Source organism: Oryctolagus cuniculus, chromosome 3 (genome assembly GCF_051225735.1).
Source record: "Oryctolagus cuniculus isolate XC-2025 breed Fujian yellow rabbit chromosome 3, ASM5122573v1, whole genome shotgun sequence".
NCBI classification, from domain to species: domain Eukaryota; kingdom Metazoa; phylum Chordata; class Mammalia; order Lagomorpha; family Leporidae; genus Oryctolagus; species Oryctolagus cuniculus.
In genome coordinates, this window is record NC_142869.1 from 6015083 (window position 1) to 6035101 (window position 20019).

The following is a 20019-nucleotide window of genomic DNA, read 5'->3' on the forward strand; positions in this document are numbered from 1 at the left end:
CAAATCTCAGCAAATTCAAAAAAATCAAAATCATGCCACATCTTCTCTGACCACAAGGAATGAATCTGGAAATAAACAACTTGGGAAATCTCTAGAACATGTGCAAACAACATGCTCCTGAATGAACAATGGATCATTCAAGAAATCAAAAGAGAAATAAAAAAATTTCTGAAAATAAATGAAGATGACAATACAATATATCAAAACTTATGGGATACAGCAACCAACAGTATGGGAGAAGTTATTTACAAACTATGCAACTGATAAGGGATTAATAACCGGAATATATAAAGAGATCAAGAAACTCTACAACAACAAAACACACAATCCAGTTAAGAAATGGGCAAAGGACTTAAACAGGCATTTTTCAAAAAAGGAAATCCAAAAGGCCAACTGACATGTAAAAATGCTCAGAATCACCAGCTGTCAAGGAGATGCAAATCAAAACCACAATGAGATTTCACTTCACCCCAGTTAGAATGGCTCTCGTACAGAAATCAACAACAAATGCTGGCGAGGATGTGGGTAAAAAGGTACCCTAATCCACTGTTGGTGGGAATGTAAATTGGTAAAGCCCCTGTGGAAGACAGTATGGAGATGTCTCAGAAATCTGAATATAGACCTACCGTATGACCCAGCCATCACACTCCTGGGAATTTACCCAAGGAAAATGAAATCAGCAAATAAGTTATCTGTACCCCCATGTTTATTGCAGCTCAATTCACAATAGCTAAGATATGGAATCAACCCAAATGCTCATCAACTGAAGGCTCAATAAAGAAATTATGGGATATGTATACCATGTAATACCACATGGTGGTCAAAAAAAAAAAAAAAATCTGGTCATTTGCAACAAAATGGATGAAGCTGGAAAACATCATACTTAGTGAAATAAGCCAGTCCCAAAAGGACAAATACCATATGTTTTCCCTGGCCTGTGATAACTAATAGAGCACCTAAAAGGTAATCTATAGAAGTGAAATTGACACTTTGAGAAGCACTGACTTTGAACAGCCTTTGTCTCGACTGTTGAGGAATAGTTTTTCTTTTTCATACTATTTGAACTCTTAAAGAGTTAATCATGTATAAAGTTAATTGTAAATAGATCTTAGTAAAAAATAATGAAAATAGGAGAGGGAAGAGGAAGCGGGATGAGGGAGTGGGTTGAAGGGTGGGTACAATGGGAAGAATCACCATGTACCTCAAGTTGTAATTATGAAATATGGGAAGTTTGTATTCCTTAAGTAAAAGGTTTCTGGGAAAAACAACAAAAAAGTGTTCTGGATCTAAAAACAAAAACAACACACAAAAGAAACATTGAGCCCTGTCCCTGACCTTGAGGAAGGGGCTGGGACAGGAAATTTGAGCTCAGTCACTAGTGGCCACTGATTTAATTAATTGTGGCTCTGTAATGAGGTTTCAATGAAAACTTGAAAAGCAGTGTTTGGGCCGTTTCCAGGTTGGTAAACACCCACATCTGAGAGGGCATCCACCCCAACCTCACAGGTACAGTTTTCTTTCTGACCTCTGACCTCGAGACCCTTCTGGGCCTTGCCCTGCGCAGTTTTCTGTGGGCTGTTCATTTGCATCCTGTGAACTGTAGTGTACGTATAAGTTCGTGAGTTCTGTTAGTTCAGAGAAATTGTGACATGAGCTTGGGGTTATAGGAACCTTAGAATTTGTATTCATCCAGGCAGAAGTGTACTTAACCTGGGGATCCCATTTGTGGTTTTATTTGAAGTGGGGTCAGTCTTATGGGACTGAGCTCTTAACCTATGGGATCTATGCTATTGCCCAGTAGTTAATGTCAGAATTCAGTGGAATTGTGAACTCCCAGTTAGTGTCAGAATTAGTTGTCATCTGAAAAGCCCATCGCTCAGCTTCCTGCTCATTAGACCTTGGACTAACCCTGTCCCACATGTGATCAAATTGGAAGCTCACCTTGGCAAGTTTGGTGCCTTAGTCCGTTTGGGCTTCTATAACAAAACATTTTAGACTGGGTAACTTACAACAGAAAACTGTTCACGGTTGTGGAAACCAGAAAGTGGAGGATCTGCAAGTTTTATATCTGTGCAGGCTCACTGTGCTCGTGCTGTGCCATCACCTGGCAGGGAGGAAAGGAGCTGCTTGGCCTCTTTTGCGAGGTCACTGATTCCATTCTGAGGATGCTGTCTTCAGACCTGGTCACTTCCTAAGGACCCCATCTCAATGCTGCTGCACGGGGAGGAGGCTTCAACACACGACACAAACCTTCAGACTGTAGCAGCTGGGGAGCTGGATTCCCATCTCACCTGGGCTCTGAGGATTTTCTTGATGTTCTTGCTAGCCCAGTGTGCATTTCAATGTTTTTGTTTTGCTTGTACTTCAGTATTTTTTTGCAGCAGGCTGGTTGTGCCTAGTAATATTCTATTATTTCTTGATCATTTTTGTCTTAGTTAGGTCTATTGGTATTTAATAGTTTTAAGCCAGTTTGAAAAAAAAAAAAACATTTTAAATGGTATGTATGGAAGAAAATGTAATCAAAAATAGCTTTCCAGGGGAGGTTTTTTTTTTTTTTTTTTTTTTTTTTTGACAGGCAGAGTGGACAGAGAAAGAGACAGAGAAAGGTCTTCCTTTGCCGTTGGTTCACCCTCCAGTGGCCGCCGCGGCTGGCGCCCTGCAACCGGCGTACCGCGCTGATCCGAAGGCAGGAGCCAAGTGCTTCTCCTGGTCTCCCATGGGATACAGGGCCCAAGCACTTGGGCCATCCTCCACTGCACTCCCTGGCCACAGCAGAGAGCTGGCCTGGAAGAGGAGCAAGCAGGACAGAATCCGGTGCCCCGACCAGGACTAGAACCCGTTGTGCCGGCGCCACAGGTGGAGGATTAGCCTAGTGAGCCGCGGCGCCAGCCTCCAAGGGAATTTTGACATGTTCAGTACCATCATAGTAAATGGGGTGAAACCTTGAATGAAAGGAGATGGAAAAGAATAAAGCTGAGCCTACTACAATGAGTGAGATTTCCTTAGGCTAACACAAGTGAGTGTACAGACATACGGCATGAAGACAGAAAATATTTTGAATAGAGTGATAATGAAAATCCAACACAGCAAATTTGTAGGAAGCTGCAAAAATGATACCTCGCTAGAAAATGTTGGAACTTGCTGATTGTTCTTGGAAAATGGAGTTAAAAGGTGTTTGTATTGGGACAAAAAAATTTTAAATCTGTGCAGTGTTTTCATAATATACACTTTCCATGAACTTTTTCAAGACCTCTACATGTGAGAATTTTAACTTTCTGCAATAAAATACTTTTGTTTAAGTTAATTTTCACAAACATTTTAAACTACTCACGCATTGTGATAGAAGCTTTGCTTTATCTGTAAATGAGATTGTAAGATAAGTAGAGATTGGAGTAACTTGTGCAGGAATAAATTCAAAACCAAGTCTGCCTGATTCCAAAGCATATATAGATTTCTGTGATGGTTTTACCATCACTTCTCCATCTTGAAACTTCATGGCATTGGTATTATAGCTTGTTAATTGCTTTTAAGGGATTGGTGATTGAAGCTCTTTTCTTGTTTTCCTTCATAGGAGGAAAAAAGTAAACCAGACATGAAGTTGAAAGATCTTAAGAATGAAGAAGAGATTGATGATCCATTGATGATTCTAAAGGCAATCTTATTACAGGTAGAGTGTGTATATGTGTATTTGTGTATATGTAGGTGTCATTTGTGTGCTTGTATGTGTGTTTATATGAGGACATCAGTTTTGTTTGTTTAGGGCCTATCCTAAAATAGGAAACTGCCTCATCTCAACCTCTTTAGAGGCCCTGTCTCCAAATACAGTGACGTTTGGAAGTATTGGGGATTAAGAATTCAACATATGAATTTTGGGGAGATACAATAACAGCTACTTCTTAACTCCTTTTAGAACTTATTTATATGTCAAAACATTCAAATAAGACATTAATAATTCTTTGTATCTAAATATTTCTTAAATCTCATGTAACAACAACGAAAGTTATGAAACTTGAGAATAATCTTTAGATATTGCTCTTCAAATAGTTAAACTATGGTATGTAGAAAATGGCAAAATCCAAGTTGTTTTTTTTTGTTTTGTTTTGTTTTGTTTTGTTTTTTGTTTTTTTTTTGACAGGCAGAGTTAGACAGTGAGAGAGAGAGACAGAGAGAAAGGTCTTCCTTTGCCATTGGTTCACCCTCCAATGGCCGCCGCGGCAGGCGCACTGCGCTGATCTGAAGGCAGGAGCCAGGTGCTTCTCCTGGTCTCCCATGGGGTGCAGAGCCCAAGCACTTGGGCCATCCTCCACTGCACTCCCTGGCCACAGCAGAGGGCTGGCCTGGAAGAGGGGCAACCAGGACAGAATCCGGTGCCCCGACCGGGACTAGAACCCGGTGTGCCAGTGCCGCAAGGCGGAGGATTAGCCTAGTGAGCTGCGGTGCCGGCCAAAATCCAAGTTTTCTAAACTGAAACTTAACCTACTCTTTTTTTCTTTTTAAAATTTATTTGAGAGAGAGATAGAAAAAGATAGTTTCCATCTGTTGGTTTCCTTCCCAAATGGCAGCATTAGCCAGGGCTGGGACAGGGCCAAAGCCAGATGCTGGGAACAGAATCCAGGTCCCCCTAATGGATGGCAGGAACCCAGTTTCTTGAACCCTCACTGCTACCTCCCAGAGTCTGCATTAGCAGAAAGCTGGAGTCAGGAGCCTGGTATCAAACCCAGTACTTCAGGGTGGGACACCAGCATCTTAGCTCGTGTCTTGACTGCTGGGCTAAATGCCCACTCCTTAGTCTACTTTTTAAAAAACATTTTATAGTTAAATAATTATGATTAATCCACTTACATGTTTGCTATTCTAGGCTCATTTAGACAGAATCCTGTAGATCCCTTTGAATTTGTTTTACAGTTATTTCTCATCAGATTTTTTTAAAAAATATTTATCTGAAAGAGTTAGAGGGAGAGACAGATATATCTTCCATCCCCAAATGTTCACTCCCCAAATGTCAGCTGAGACTGGGCCAGGCTGAAGCCAGGAGCTTCACCTGGATTTCCCATGTGGGTGCAGGGGCCCAAGGGCTTCACTTCATCTTCCACTGCTTTCCCAAGCACATTAGCAGGGAGCTGGATTAGAAGTGGAACAGCCAGGGCTTGAACCAGTGCCCATATGGGTTGCCAGCGATGCAGGTAGCCATTTAAACCACCTCACCACAGTGCCCAGCCCCTCATTAGATTTCCCTAGGTGACCTTGTGTTTCTTTCCTAAGGAGAAGAATAACCTAATTCCTGTTGACCAGTTGGGCCAGAAACTCATGAAAAAGATAGGAGTATCTTGGAACAAGAAGTACAGAAAACACCATGGACCACTGCGGAAGGTAATACATGGTAATGGCATCATTATAAACAGTTCTAGCCCCAGGAAATCTTACTGTGACCCCTGCAATGTGAACTCTGCAGAAGGGTATGTAGAATAGATGAATATGAAATCTGCATTTTGGTTTAATGTCTAGAATTCAGCTGTTAAGTTACTTATGATGACTTATTATCTCTCAAAGAACCAAGAAGTAAGCAAAAAAAATGAGGAGCAGCATTTAATCACAAGCGAAAAATGTCAAAAATCCATACCCTAAGTCCCTCATTTTATTTATAGAAATGTCTTCAGATACTTACCCAGATTTCACTTGATCTTTCTTTTGTACAAAGTCCTAGTAAGCTTTGTGATGGTTGCCTACACTGCAAGCTTCCATGCAGAAAGGGATACAGCCAGATGTAAAAAATAACAACTTGGCTGAAAGCAAACAGCAGAACATTGTGTAAATATTTTGGAGCTACCTTGTGTAGGAACAAAGTACTCACCCACTTCAATAAGCATTTAAGTGCATCTTTTAATTAAGCTACTAAAAGGAAATTTTCTATTACTTAACATCATTTTGAGAAATTGTGGTTTTTAGGAAATTTGTCTTTTTCATCTGTGCTGTCAAATTGTTGCCATACCGTTGTTCAAATTACCCATATTGGGGCCAGCCCTATGGCGTATCGGGTAAAGCCACTGCATGCAGTGCCAGCATCCCATATGGGTGCCGATTGGAGTCTCCCAGCTGCTGCACTTCCAGTCCAGCTCTCTGCTGTGGCCTGGGAAAGCAGTGGAAGATGGCCCAAGTGCTTGGGCCCCTGCACCCACGTGGGAGACCCGAAGAAGCTCCTGGTTGCTGACTTTGGATCCGCACAGCTCTGGCCCTTGCGGCCATCTGAGGAATGAACCAGCAGATGGAAGACCTCTCTCTGCCTCTGCCTGTCTGTAACTCTGCCTTTCAAATAAATAAATAAATCTTTAAAAAAAAATACCCATATTTTCTTAATAGCATCTGTAGAACCTAGAGTATATCCCCTTTTCAATTTTTTTTTTTTTTTTAAGATTTTTATTTACTTGAAAGGCAGGGTTAGAGTGGGAGAGAGAGAACTTCATCTGGTGGTTTACCCCCCAAATGGCTGTGATGGTCAGGGCATTTAAAGTTCATGTAGGCCAAATTTGTAAAGAGTTATTTTTTCTCTCCCCTTACTAAATTTTGTCTTTTTTGCTCTGTGAGTTCCTGAGAGAGTTTTTAAGTTTCCCAACGATAACTGTGGATTTGTCACTTCCCTCTATTACTTTTAAATATCTTTATTTGTTTAAACTATCTAGTCGAACTCTTTTTAAGATTTTGTTTATTTTATTTGTGAGGCAGAGTTACTGAGAGAGGGAAGAGACAGAGAAAGGTCTGCCATATGCTAGTTCACTTCCCAAATGGTCATGACAGCCAGAGCTGAGCCTGCAAAGCCAGGAGTCAGGAGCTTCTTCCAGGTCTTCCCCCATGGGTGCAGGTGCCCAAACACCTAGGCTTTCCCAGGCCATAGGCAGAGAGCAGCATGGGAAAAGGGGCAGCTGGGCACAAGGGGGAGGCTTGGCCTACTGTGCCTCAGCGCCGGCCACCTCCACTACTCTGAACAGTTCTGGGCTTTGCGTGCCTGGAAGCTGTGTTATCAGGTGCATGTGCACTCAGGATTGTTGGGCCCTCCGGACAGGAAGTCCCTTCTTTATCTCTGCTAGTATTCCTGGCCTCCAAAACTGCCCGTCTGGATTTCATGTGACCACACAAGTTTTGTTATGCAAGTACATCTCAGCATGACATTGGCTCCTGTTTATTTGGAAAATTGTGGATTTTAAAGGAATTCGTTTATTTATCTTTGGTGTCAACTTGTATAAAATATCACTATATTATCCTTTTAATGTCTTTAGGACCTGAAGTTAATTTCCTTATTCATCTCTGATACTGATAATATGTATTTTTTACCTTTTTCATAGATCCTGCTGTGGGTTTATCAAGCTTACTAAACCTGTTTATTAACAGCTTTGCCTTTGTTGGCTTTCTCTACTGTTTATCTGTTTTCTGTCAGATAATAAAGAGTTTGGCAATCTCCTCTTTTTCAATAAAATGTTTAGTTCATTTGCATTTAGTGTAGTATTTGGGCTGGATTTGAATCTGCCTTCATGCTGTTTGTTTTCTGTTTCTAAATTTTTTTTATTCTTCTGCTCTTGCCTTTCTTTGAATAAGTTAAGTGTTTTTTAGTGCTCTGTTTTTATCTTTGTTAGCTTTTTCACTTTGTACCTATTTATAGTGTGTTAGTGATTGATCTTGAGATTACACTGTACTTAATATTATAGATTATAAATTAATATACCACCTTGTACACAGATGCTCATAGATGTTATAGTAGTATTCCGTTTCGCCATTCCTACCCCTTTCTACTCTTACCTTTTTTATGTTTTACTGAAATGTACATTGTCAAGTCCTTTATACATTTTTATTTTTGCTTTAAACATATGACTTTTAAAGAAATTAAGGAAAAAACAGCTTTTTGTATTTATCCATTGTAGTGTTCCTTGCTCCTTCTGTTAATCCAGGTTTGTATTTGATAGCATTTCTCTTCTTTCCACATTTCTTAAGAACTCCTGGTTTTAAAAATAAAATACTCTAAGCTTTTGTTGGTCTATAAAATCTTTATTTTGCTTTCATTTTTTTGTGATATGTTTGCTGAATATAGAATTCTTTATTAATAGTTCTGGCTTCCTTATGTTGTCTCAGAAGTCAACATGTTTTGTTGTCCTCTTGAGTATTGTATCTTTGTCTGCTTTAAGTATTTTCTTTTTGTCTTTGTTTTCAACAGTTTGACAGTAGTGTGCATACACGTGGTGTTCTGTGTGTTCTTTTGCATTGTATTTGCTAAGGTTTTTTATGTCCATGTTCTAAAGTCTTCAACTTCAGAAAAATTTTTGTCGTATTTCTTCAATTTTTCTACCCACTGACTCCTAAGGCTCCAGTTACTTGTATATTAGCCCACCTGATGCTTCCTCACAGTTCTTGGATGTTCTGAGATTTTTTTTTAATTTTATTTTCCCCTCTCCTAATTCAAATTTGATGGTTTGCACTGGACTGTCTTTAGGTTCACTAATTTCTTTCATTTATTGTTTCTTCTATCTTCTGTTAAGCCCAACTACAGACTTTTTCTTTCAGACATCATATTGTTTAGCTGTAAAATTTCTACTTAGTTCTTTTAGAGTGTTCCTTTCTCTGCTGAAATTTTCCATCTCTTTACTGGTTCTGTCTTTTCCTATGAATATATTTGTAATATTAATATATATTATAAAATATACTGATATTCCTATGAATATCTTTGTAAGAGCTGTTTGTTGTTATATCTTGATTAAGTCTGAATCTGTTCCTAGTGACTCCTTTTTCTTGAGAATTGACTGCTCTTGATTATGAATTACTCCTGCTTGTTTGCATGTCATATAGTTTTAAATCTATAAAACAACAATTGTGAAGTGGTACAGAGAGCTCCTGTCTACTCACACACAGCTTCTCCTGTTACTAATCTTATATATTAGTATTTCACATATAATTTTTATGTTTCTATTTCTTAAACTGTGACTTGACCAATTATAGTTGTATATATTTATGGAGTACAAAGTGATGGTATGCTTTATAAATGTAAAGTGGAATAATTAAGCTAATTAATATGTCCATTACCTCAAATAATTATTTTTTTGAGGTAAGAACATTTGAAATTCTCTCAGTGATTTTGAAGTGTGCAGTACGTTGTTTACCTTACCACACTGCAGTATGTCCCACAGGAAACAATGCTTGCTGCCCCTGTCTGACGAGGCTTTGTGCTTTGGGCCATCATCCTCCAGTATAATCTCCTGTTATTTACTGGACATTGTGGATGATGTGCTCTAGGGAGTTTGTATCATGTTATTTTTCTCTACAGAGTTTTGTGTTGCATTCTGACAAGCTTTTTCTGTCCTGTGGAAAGATGCAGGTAGGGGAGAGTGCATCTGTTGCAGTTTTGCCTTTAGTCCGAGGGCATCGCTCGTCCTCTCAGAGCAGGCCTGGCAAACTGCGTCCTGTGCACAGAATGGCCTGCTTCCTGTTTGTATACAATCCCAAGTTAACAACAACCTTAAACATCTAAATGGCTACTTTTTAAGGTTATATAATACCCACATATGTCCTTAATTTAACCCCAGCATTTACCACAGTCTGTTTAAGAAAAATGCCATCCCCTTCTGCCTTGGCAGGACTTGAACTCCAGGCTCTCTCTGCCCAGCAGCAGGCAGCTCAGCTTGCTGGACCCTGCATGGTCTTACGCTGTCCTTCCACCGTTTATTAGTCAGCTGGTGGACTAGGGGAGTTGATGATAAAATATCAACAATTTGAAAGCCTTAAGAAAAAAACCCCAGTCAGCAAATTTTCCTTTGCTATGAACTCTTCAGTATCAAGTTTCAGTGCTCTACCGTCCCAGTGATGTAGACAGCTCTACTGACTAACCCTCCGATGAAAATGGTCAACTGACAAGATAATAAAACAGCGAGAGTAACGGAGGCAGGCATGAAACAGAGGACACAGCCTTGCCAGGGAAGCAGAGTCTGCACTGGGCCACCACCACTTCCAGTCCGCAGCAGAGCGTGGTGTAATGGAGTTTACGCACAAGGCGGAGTCTCAGAGGGCTGACAGAACTGGAGAATGTTAGAGAAGCTAGAAAGGAAAAGGAAGAGAGCCCCAAGTATCTATACACAAATTAGCCATAAAACTATTTTACCATCCTTTCTCATACACAGTGTTAATAATAATGTTTTGGGTCATATGCCCTATGCCTTCTGTTTGTGATAAAAACAATACTTCGGGGGCTGGCACTGTGGCATAGCAGGTGAAGCTGCCACCTGTGATGCTGGCGTCCCATATGGGTACCAGTTCAAGTCCCGGCTGCTCCACTTCTGATCCAGCTCCCTGCTAATACACCTGGGAAGCAGCAGAGGATGGCCCAAGTATTTGAGCCCCTGCACTCCCTGGAGACCTGGCTTCTGCCATCAGAATGGCCCGGCTCTGGCTACTGTGGCCATTTGGGGAGTGAACCAGCAAATGGAAGAACAATTTCTCTTTCTCTCTCTGTCTCTGTCTCTTTCCTTCTCTATATAACTCTGCCTTTCAAATAAATAAAATATAGTTTGTTTTTTGGGTTTTTTTTTTTTTTTTTTTTTTTTTTTTTTTTGGACAGGCAGAGTGGACAGTGAGAGAGAGAGACAGAAAGAAAGGTCTTCCTTTTGCCGTTGGTTCACCCTCCAATGGCCGCTTTTTTAAAAATACTTTGGATTAGAGAGTTAGCATTGCTACAGATTTATTTTCAAAAGAAAATGAGAAAATCTCCTTTCTGTCTTGTCTGATAAAGTAAGCAGATGTTACAGTTAGTTCCCAAATGTTTTTCTATATAAAGCTATGTGGAGAGAAGGTATTTAGCACAGAAGAAGGGTAGGGGATGGGCAGTGTGGGGAGAGATTATTTTTCACCTAATCTCTGAGCAAAAAGAAATAGCTCCTGGGGTTGTTACTTAAATATTTCTGTGTTCTGATGTCCTGATCTTTCTGTTGGCTTCTAAAATAGACGTCCTACAGTTTACGAATGTTAAGGTAACTGAGGCTTATAATTAAGACTTTGTTCCTGCAGAGTATATGGGCCCCTGATTTTCAGATTTATAGAGGTGCACTGTGGGGTTGCCTTTGTGCTGTGCCCTTGTTTGTTTAGGCTACTTTTAAATATTTCAAAAGTGTTTGTTCTACCTAATCTTTTTGAGTTGAGTACCACTTAAAACAGCATTTGTGAGGTGTAATTAAACTGCTGTTTAGGACCAACGTTCTGGTATAGCGGGTAAAACTGCTGCCTGCAGTGCCAGCATCCCATATGGGCGCCAGTTCAAGTCCCAGCTGCTCCACTTCCAATCCAGCTCCCTGCTAATGTCCCTGGAAAAGCAGTGGAAGATGGTCTGAGTGCTTAGGCTCCTGCACCCACATGGGAGACCTGGAAGAAGCTCCTGGCTTCAGTCTGGCATACCCCTAGCTGTTTCAGCCATTTGGGCAGTGAACCAGCAGATGGAAGATCTCTATCTCTCTTTCTGTAACTGCACCTTTCAAACAAATAAAAATCTTTAAAATAAATGACTGATTTTAGATAGTGGTGTGATGACTTTATAGAACAGTTTCGCTTTGTAACACAGCATACTTTTTAATAAATGTGTTAATTGTACTCAAATTGGTTTCTCCTCAGTTGGCCAGGCCAGAGATAAACATTAAGTCAAAGTATCTAACCACAAAAAGGAAGAACAGAATCCTATCATGTTTAATTTTCAAAAAAACCTTTTTATTAACCTCCTATTTGTTTTTGGTCTTCTGTGCAGTTCTTACAGCTCCACTCTCAGGTGTTTCTTCTGAGCTCAGATGAAAGTACAGTTACCCTACTGAAGAGCCCTCCTCTCCAGGCTGGGTCCGAGACCCAGAGGCCTGATCGGCATGTGTTCCAGACGCCCACTGCGGAGGCTCCAGGATTAAATGACACTGCTTCCTGCCCCCACTGGTTTGACATCGATGATTCCAGAGTCCAGCCAATTGAAGAAAAGGATATTGAGCAGCAATTTCAGGGTAAAGAAAGTGCCTACATGTTGTTTTATCGGAAATCCCAGTTACAGAGACCCCCAGAAGGTATGGAAAGAAAAGTGTTTCTGTTTGTTAAGTTACTGATTTTAGAAGATAAACACAGGAAAAAAAAACTTTAAAAGTTCACTCTGAGAACTTTTAAAATATTTGAAAGCTAATAGTGAGAAATATATTATGCCAAAGAAATCTAATAATTTGTCATCTTATAGAGGTTATACAAGGCATCTTTAAAAGTCTCATGGAAAATATGCATTATCTTTTAATTTTGTTTTCCATGATTTTTTGAAGCACCCTTACATATTTCTATATACTTTTCCTCCCATAATAAGTTAAAGTCATAGTACATGTATCAAAAAAACCAATTCTGAAAATCTGTCTTCATCCATTTAAAAATACAGAGTGAGAGAAATCCATCTTCCATCCACTGGTTCACTCCCCAGAGGCCTGAGATGGCCGGGGCTGGAACAGGCCAAAGTGAGGAGCCAGGAATTCCTTGCGTGAGTGCCAGAGACCCAAGCGCCTGAGCCGTCATCCAGTGCCTCCCGGGGTGCATCATCAGGAGGCTGGAGTAGAAGCCAAGTAGCCGGGACTTGAACCCTCACTCCAATATGGAATCTAGACATCCTGACACTCAGCTTGCTGTGCCACAACACCTGCTCCCACATCGTGTTTTCTGGTTGTGTTGGCAGAGTTAAGCATGTGGCCCTGTGCTCAGGCGTGGCTCTGACATTCAGCCATGTGTTATCTGTTGAGTTCTCAGCATACTTTGTCTTATCCTCCCATCTTCCCCTTTGTTTTCCCATTTCTTTTCCCTCAAGATCATGTGTACTCTTGAGCAATTGAAATATCTTTGAAGCAGTATTTGTTGAACCTGCTAAGGCAGCTCATACTGTGAAGGGTAACCGTCAAGACCATAATAATGAAGAGTATTGTTTAATTGAAGCTGTTAGTATGAATAAGATTTTTTTTTAATCACTTCCCAAAGTCTACTTAGAAGTAAAAAACCTTGGGGCTAGTGTTGCGGTGCAGCAAGTAAAGCTGACACCTGTGGTGCCGGCATCACATGTGGGCACCAGTTCATGTCCCAGCTGTTCCACTTCCCACCTAGCTCCTTGCTAATGGCCTGGGAAAAGCAGCAGAACATGGCCCAAGTACTTCCACCACCCACCAGGGAAACCCAGATTAAGCTCCTGGCTTCAACTTGACCCAGCCTGGGCTGCTGCAGCCATTTGGGGAATGAAGCAGTGGATCTTTCTCTCTGTCTCTCCTTCTCTCTAACTCTGACTTTCAAATAAATATTTTTAAGTAAAAAATATTAAGCTTTCCTAATTTTTGTGATTAGAGATAAGGATAATATTCTTAGAAACTGACAATAGTGATAATTTGTATAAAGAAAAAGAATAAAGTTGTGTTGGAATCAGAGTAAGTCAGCTTTCCAGATCTGAAACAGCTGCTTAACTGTGCTGTTAGCCAGAAAGGCTTTTTTATTTCTGTGGAAGAAACAAGAAAGGAAATGGTAATGATTCTCCTGAAGATGTGGTCACAGATCAGTTACCAGAACACACATCAGTGTCCTCAGCCGCCCCGCTGCTACTCTTCCCTGAGTTGAATTTTAGTGTCAGCCTAAATGGAGTGTGTCGCTCCCCCCACTCGCGGAGGAACGACACCAGACCGGACGCTGTTCTTTCCCCGGCCCTTCCCGGGTTTGCTGCCGCCCCCCGCCTCCACAGAGGAGCGGCACCTGCGAGCTCTCCCACGGACTCTCTCAGGGGGCGCGGCCGCGGCTGTTGTCTCTCTCCCCCTTTTAAGGGGTTGGGTCAGGAATCAGCTAATTAACGAAGCAGCTGTGTAAGATTTGTTTACTCTCTCAGCGCCATATGATGGGAGATCAGATGCATAGAGTTAGTCTTAATAGTCTCAGTGGTCTAGTCTAGTCTCGGTGGTCTCAGTACTTATCTCGCCATGTTGCGGGAGACAGGCCCTGCTCCCCACAGGAGTGCACAGTAAATGATAGTTTAGGAGTTGAATAAAGGTCCAGCCAAAATCCTGATGCATGTTTTTGGGGATGGAGAGACAGACTTTTACAAAATGATTCTAAAATTCACCTAGAGAGACAGAGAAGTGAAAACTGAAGAAGTGGGACCGGCGCTGTGGTGTAGCAGGTAAAGCCACTGCCTGCAGTGCCGGCATCCCATATGGGCACCGGCTCAAGTCCCAGCTGCTCCTCTTCTGATCTAGCTCTCTTCTGTGGCCTGGGAAAGCAGTAAAAGATAGCTGAGTCCTAGGGCCCCTGCATCCATGTGGGAGACCTAGAAGAGGCTCCTGGCTTTGGATTGGAGCAGCTCTGGCCATTGGGCCAATTGGGGAGTGAACCAGTGGATGGAAGACCTGTCTCTGCCTTCTCTTCTCTCGCTGTGTAACTCTGAATTTCAAATAAATAAATATATATATATTTAATAAAAAAATAAGAAATTGAAGAAGGAACTACTGGGGGGAACTTTATACATAAAGTTATAGCAATAGAGACAGTGGGGTGCTCATGCAAAGGGGTGCAAAAGATCGTTGGAATGCAGCAGTGGGCCCCGGAATTGATCTGTGTGTATTTGAGATTTTAATCCATAGTAAGTTAGCTCTTCAGGTAAATGGGGGAAGTGTATGGGTTAATCAGTATAACTGGGGGTTGATCAGTTGCTAGGGAGATGAGGCATTTTCCTCTCTTACACTAGTCACTTCCTTTACGTTTGTGATAAAGTAGCCTTCAAATGTGTAAAGTATAAATATTTATCTGACCTTACTGTGGAGAAGACCTTTGTTAAATTTTTAATTAGTTTTTAATAGATTCAGTGTAATATGTAGATAGTTCTTTAAGGTATTTCTTTCTTTCTTTTTCTTTTTTTTTTTTTTTTTTTTTTTTTTTTTTGAAAGGCAGAGTTACAGAGAGAGGAGGGGAAACAGAGATTGAGATCTTCCATCTGTTGGTTCATTCCCCCAAAAGGCTGCAATGGCCAGGGCTGGGCCAGGCCAAAGCAAGGAGCACAACTTATTCCAGGTCTCCCATGTGGGTGCAGGGGCCCAAGCACTTGGGCCATCTTCTGCTGATTTCCCAGGCACATTAGCAGAGAGCTGGGTCGGAAGTGAAGCAGCCAGTTCTCCAACCAGCCTCCATACAGGATGCTGGTATCATAGGTAGAGGCTTAACCTGCTATGCCACAACACCAGATCCTATAGGTACAATTTGAAGAACGTAATGATACCCTTCCTCCCTCTCCCACACTCCCTTTTACCCTGTTTCCTTTAGAAAAGACCTTTCTAAGCTTAAAATACAGAGAGGGAGGCAGGGGCTGGAGCTGTGGCACAGTGGGTAAAGCCACCGCCTGCAGTACCGGCATCGCTTTTGGGAGGTTCGAGTCCCAGCTGCTCCACTTCCAATCCAGCTCTCTGCTATGGCCTGGGAAAGCAGTAGAAGATGGCCCAAGTGCTTGGGCCTCTGCACCCGTATGGGAGATCCAGAAGAAGCTCCTGGCTCCTGGCTTCAGATCAGTGCAGCTCTGGCCATTGCAGCCAATTGGGGAGTGAACCAGCAGATGGAAGACCTCTCCTTCTCTCTGTAACTCTGACTTTCAAATAAATAAATAAATCTTTGAAAAAAAAATGAAAGAGGCAGGTGTTTGTCAGTGATTTTGCGGCTTGGGACACACATTCTCTGTCAGAGTGCCAGGTTTGAGCAGCTTCTCAGCTTCTAATCCAGCTTCCTGCCAATCCATGCCCTGACAGGAGCACCTGATGGTTCAAGCACTCGAGTCCCTGCCACCACGCCGAAGACCTGGATTTAGTTCGACACTCCTGTTTTCAGCCTGGCCCAGCCCTTGTCATAGCTAGTGTTTGGGGAATAAACCAGAGGATGGAAGATCTCTCTCCATCTGTTTCTCTGCCTTGAAAATAAAATGAAATTAAATAAAAGAATTAATTTTTTAAAAACAAAAAAACTGAGGGAAAGTGTTATACACTTTAAATAGAATTAAAAGACAAATGACAGGCCAGTGGAAAACAATGAATTTGACAAAGTTGGTTTCCCCCACTGCAGGGTGATCTTACCCATGCTCCACTGTGCTCAGTGGTAAATGGGGGAAAGAGTATTAATAAGCAGTTTGCAAAAAACAAATTCCTATTTCATCAGAAAAAATTTTAACCTAACACATAGTAAAAAAAAAAAGAAAGAAAAGAAAACATAAAACAGCCATGAGGGAAAGGCATTTGGCACAGTGGTAAATTATCGCTTGGAACACCCATCCATGTATAGCAGTGCCAGTGGATTGAAGATCTCTCCCTGTCTCAAATAAATTTGAAAATTAATTTTAAAATAATAGCTGTGATATGCCACTTTTTTCTACCAAGTCAAATACTTCTATGAATCTGATTCTCAGTAATTAATACTTCCTCTGTGGTTGGTGGCTACACAAACTAGCACAACCAATTCGATGTGTGTTTTTAAAAGCATTGGAGCAGGAGTTCGGCATAGCGATTAAAAGGCCACTTGAGATGGCTGTGTCTCTGAGTACCTGGGTTCAAATCCCAGCTTCTCCAATTCCAGTTTCTGACTGATGCATACTCTGGAGGCAGCAGATAATGGCCCAAGCACTTAGAACCCTGCCAGCCACATGGAAGATTCAGATTGACTTCTACCTGGCCCAGTCCTGGCTATTGCGGGCATTTGGGAGTGAACCAAAGGATAAAAGATCTCTTGTCTGTCTTTCAAATAAATAAAAATAATAAATAAGTAAATTCTTTTAAAGATTTGTTTATTTGAAAGGCAAACTTACAGAGAGGCAAAGGCAAAGAGAGAGAGGGAGTTAGAGGTCTTCCATCCACTGGTTCACTGCCCAGATAGCCACAACAGCTGGAGCTGGGCCAATCCAAAGCCAGGAGTTTCTTCCAGGTCTCACACGTTGGACCGGAAAAGGAGCAGTCAGCACTAGAACTGGTGCCCATATGGGATGCCGGCACTGCAGGGTAGCAGCTTTATCTGCTGTATCAGAGCGCCGGCCCCATAAATAAATTTTTACATAAATGCTTTACACCTGTCATACCCTTTAAGCGAGTTATTCTATTTCCACAAATTTATCTTGAAATAATCAGAGCTGTTTAAGAATATTTAAGTTCAAAAGTATTTGTTATATCCATTCTCCTATAATAGAGACTAATTAAAAATCACTTTAGTATCTAACAGAAAAAGGTTGGTTAGATTCTTTATGCTACTTATAGAATAGACTAATATGCAGTTGTTTATTTGAGGCTATGCAAAAGTACAATATGTGAAATAAAAAGACAAGTTACAAATTTGTGAGTATAATCCCAGTTTTTAAAAAGTATTTATGTGTGTCTTAGCTGTAAGATTACAAGTAATATCTATTTTATACCTCTAAAATAATTTCCAGGTGTTTACAGTAACTATTACATTTTTAGTCAGGATGCAAATAGAGGGTGTTCTTTTTTAAAAGTATACTTTAAAAAAATAGATTTTACTTATTGAGAAGGTACAGTTACAGAGAGAGGGAGAGACAGAGAGAAAGTTCTTCCATCCGCTGGCTTACTCCCCAAATGGCTACAATGGCTGCTGCTGGGCTGATCCAAAGCCAGGCGCTATTTCCGCATCTCCCACGTGGGTGCAGGGGCCCAAGCACTTGGGCCATCTTCATTGTTTTCCCAGGCCACAAGCAAAGAGCTAGACTGGAAGAGGAGCAGCCAGGACACAAACTGGCGCCCTTGTGAGATGCCAGTGCCACAGATGGAAGCTTAGCCCACAGTGTCAGCCCCTAAAAAGTATGCTTAAAGAAATATACTTGAACAAATGGAACTCTTCTAGCTTGGTTTAAAGAATTATTTGTCTTTCATTTTTCAAATGAGAAAAACCTAGCTCCAGAGGAAATTAGTATTTGTTCAGTTAGTTGGTTGGTTGGTTAGTTAGTTTGCAGCCTTTCTAACTCCCAGCACAGTCTTCTCTAGTTTCATGTTATCTCTTCAGCAGCCAGATTTCATTTAATCAACACAAATTAATGAAAAGTTTTGTTTACAGCTCAAGCCAATCCAAGATACAAGGTTCCATATCATTTGCTTAATGAAATGGATGCAGCAAATATTGAACTGCAGAAAAACAGGTAACTTTACTAATAGCATTTGAGTTGTTTTTCCGGAAAATCCTCAGTGAAAATGTTCAGTAAGGAAAATTTAAAAGGAAGAAAATAGCCAACCAGTTAATATCAGTGTCTGGCTGTTGAATTTTTAGTAAGAGCATCTTTTACTTTGAAAATATCCTCTTGTGTGAGAGTGGATTAATTAACAGAGTATACAATGGCCCTTGCTAAGTAGGGATCAGAGCCTCCTAACTCTAGAGAAATGAGCAAGCCCGTAGTTGGGCTGTGTGAATTGTGTCCTGGCCTGGCCACATTATTCCCTTGGGTACAGAGCAGTCGTCTCTACATGGAGACAACTCACCCCCCAGTGTGGAGTAGTTGTGCAGAACTGCCTTGTAGTGACTGAAGACCAGCCGTGAGCAGATCTTCCAAAGAACGGAATCTGGATTGCACAAGCTGTTGGGCTTCATATCAGTCTTGGGCTAAAATTTATAACGGGTTCCTAAAGGCATGGTATGTGATGACTTGATCTCAGCACTCTCTGTTATAGTGGCCCAGCTGTGAACCCTGAAGAACTGGTTCTTTGTTTGCTGTCTGACAGGATCAGCAGGGCGTTGGGCTAGGCGAGTAGATGTTCCCATGGTCTCCTTGTAGACCCAAGTGAATAACTGTGTGGCAGGAAAGCGTTTATCATGGACTTGGCACTGGGAGAAAGACCAGAGGTACACGGAATGATCACCAAAGTCAGAGAAACAAAAGCCCAGACACTCAGATGATTAGCACTTAATAGAGTGACGTATCTTAAGTGCAAAAAATAACCTGGATGAGTGGTCTGGAAAAGCAGTTGGTATTTTAAAAAACAAAACAATCTTAGAAGTTTTAGTCTTTAATGCAGTCATCCAAAAGGCTAATGTTCTCTGACCACATTGATATGTATCTGAAATACCTGAGTCATGGTATCTCATTATTCCAACTCTGCACTGGCCAGATCTGCCAATGGTGGCAAATTGGCACTGGGCTTTGAGTCAGCTGAGTGCCAGAGAGGAGCAGCCAGCTCCAAGCTGCTGCCGAGGGCATTGAGCCCAGAGAGCGTGGACTCAGGGTGGTTGTGCTGGGGGCTTCGTTTATTTTATGGTGGAGCCTGTGGAATTTAGTGAAAGTACAAGTGATAAAGATGCTGGTAAGTCTACCACTTAGAACAATTATCTGAGCATGTTTCTGTCTTTTTCTCCTAACTAATAGGAACTCAGGATTAGACAATTTCAAGCATCAGCATTTGTTCAGAGAAATGTAGTTAACATTGCACGAAAAGTTTTCCCTTGGAATTTATGGTTTCATTTTGAGCTGAATTCTTGCTATTTGTTGAAAACCTAAAAACATTTTGGAACCTTAAAGAAAAGGATGTTATTTACATAGGTGAAATGGAGAACCTACTTGTATTTCTTATTTGAGTTGAAACAGTGTCTGTTATAAAAACCTGGTACTTATGTATTTCTCATGCCTCCTTACAGGGCAGAATGTGATTCTGAAAACAGTAACATTGAGTTACGTCTCCACCTGGGCCCTCGTTACCATTTCTTCAATGGAGCTTTGCACCCAGTAGGATCTCAGACAGAAAGCGTGTGGGACTTGACTTTTGATAAGAGAAAAACTCTAGGGGATCTCCGACAATCAATATTTCAGGTAATTTAGCCTTACTTCCTCTCAGGTTAGACATTAAGGTCCATCGTACTGGCTTTTCCACTGCATCTTACTTAACTGTCTATTTTTCAAAGTTGCTTAGGAAAATCCTACTCCTGCCCCAGCACAGAGGGGTGGCCAAACTGTCCTCTGCTCATGTGGACGCCTTTCAGAGAGGCTTTCCCGCA

At 41.3% G+C, this 20019-nt stretch overlaps 1 protein-coding gene across 33 annotated transcripts in view; it reads left to right on the forward strand.

Moving 5' to 3' along the window:
- The window catches only part of USP40 (ubiquitin specific peptidase 40), a 105798-nt gene that overhangs the window by 29274 nt on the left and 56505 nt on the right, over window positions 1-20019 (forward strand). For 28 of the 33 annotated variants that reach the window (XR_016231356.1, XR_011387049.2, XR_016231360.1 and 25 more), the window contains 5 exons: window positions 3572-3667; window positions 5263-5370; window positions 11765-12065; window positions 18094-18175; window positions 19663-19834. Coding sequence is in view for 16 of the 33 variants with exons in the window: in XM_089328888.1 (XP_089185014.1) it covers window positions 3572-3667; window positions 5263-5370; window positions 11765-12065; window positions 18094-18175; window positions 19663-19834 (759 nt within the window). In the remaining 17 variants the exon portion in view is untranslated. The remainder of the gene's footprint in view (window positions 1-3571; window positions 3668-5262; window positions 5371-11764; window positions 12066-18093; window positions 18176-19662; window positions 19835-20019) is intronic. The other 5 variants (XR_016231353.1, XM_008275246.5, XM_089328891.1 and 2 more) reach the window with 1 other exon arrangement.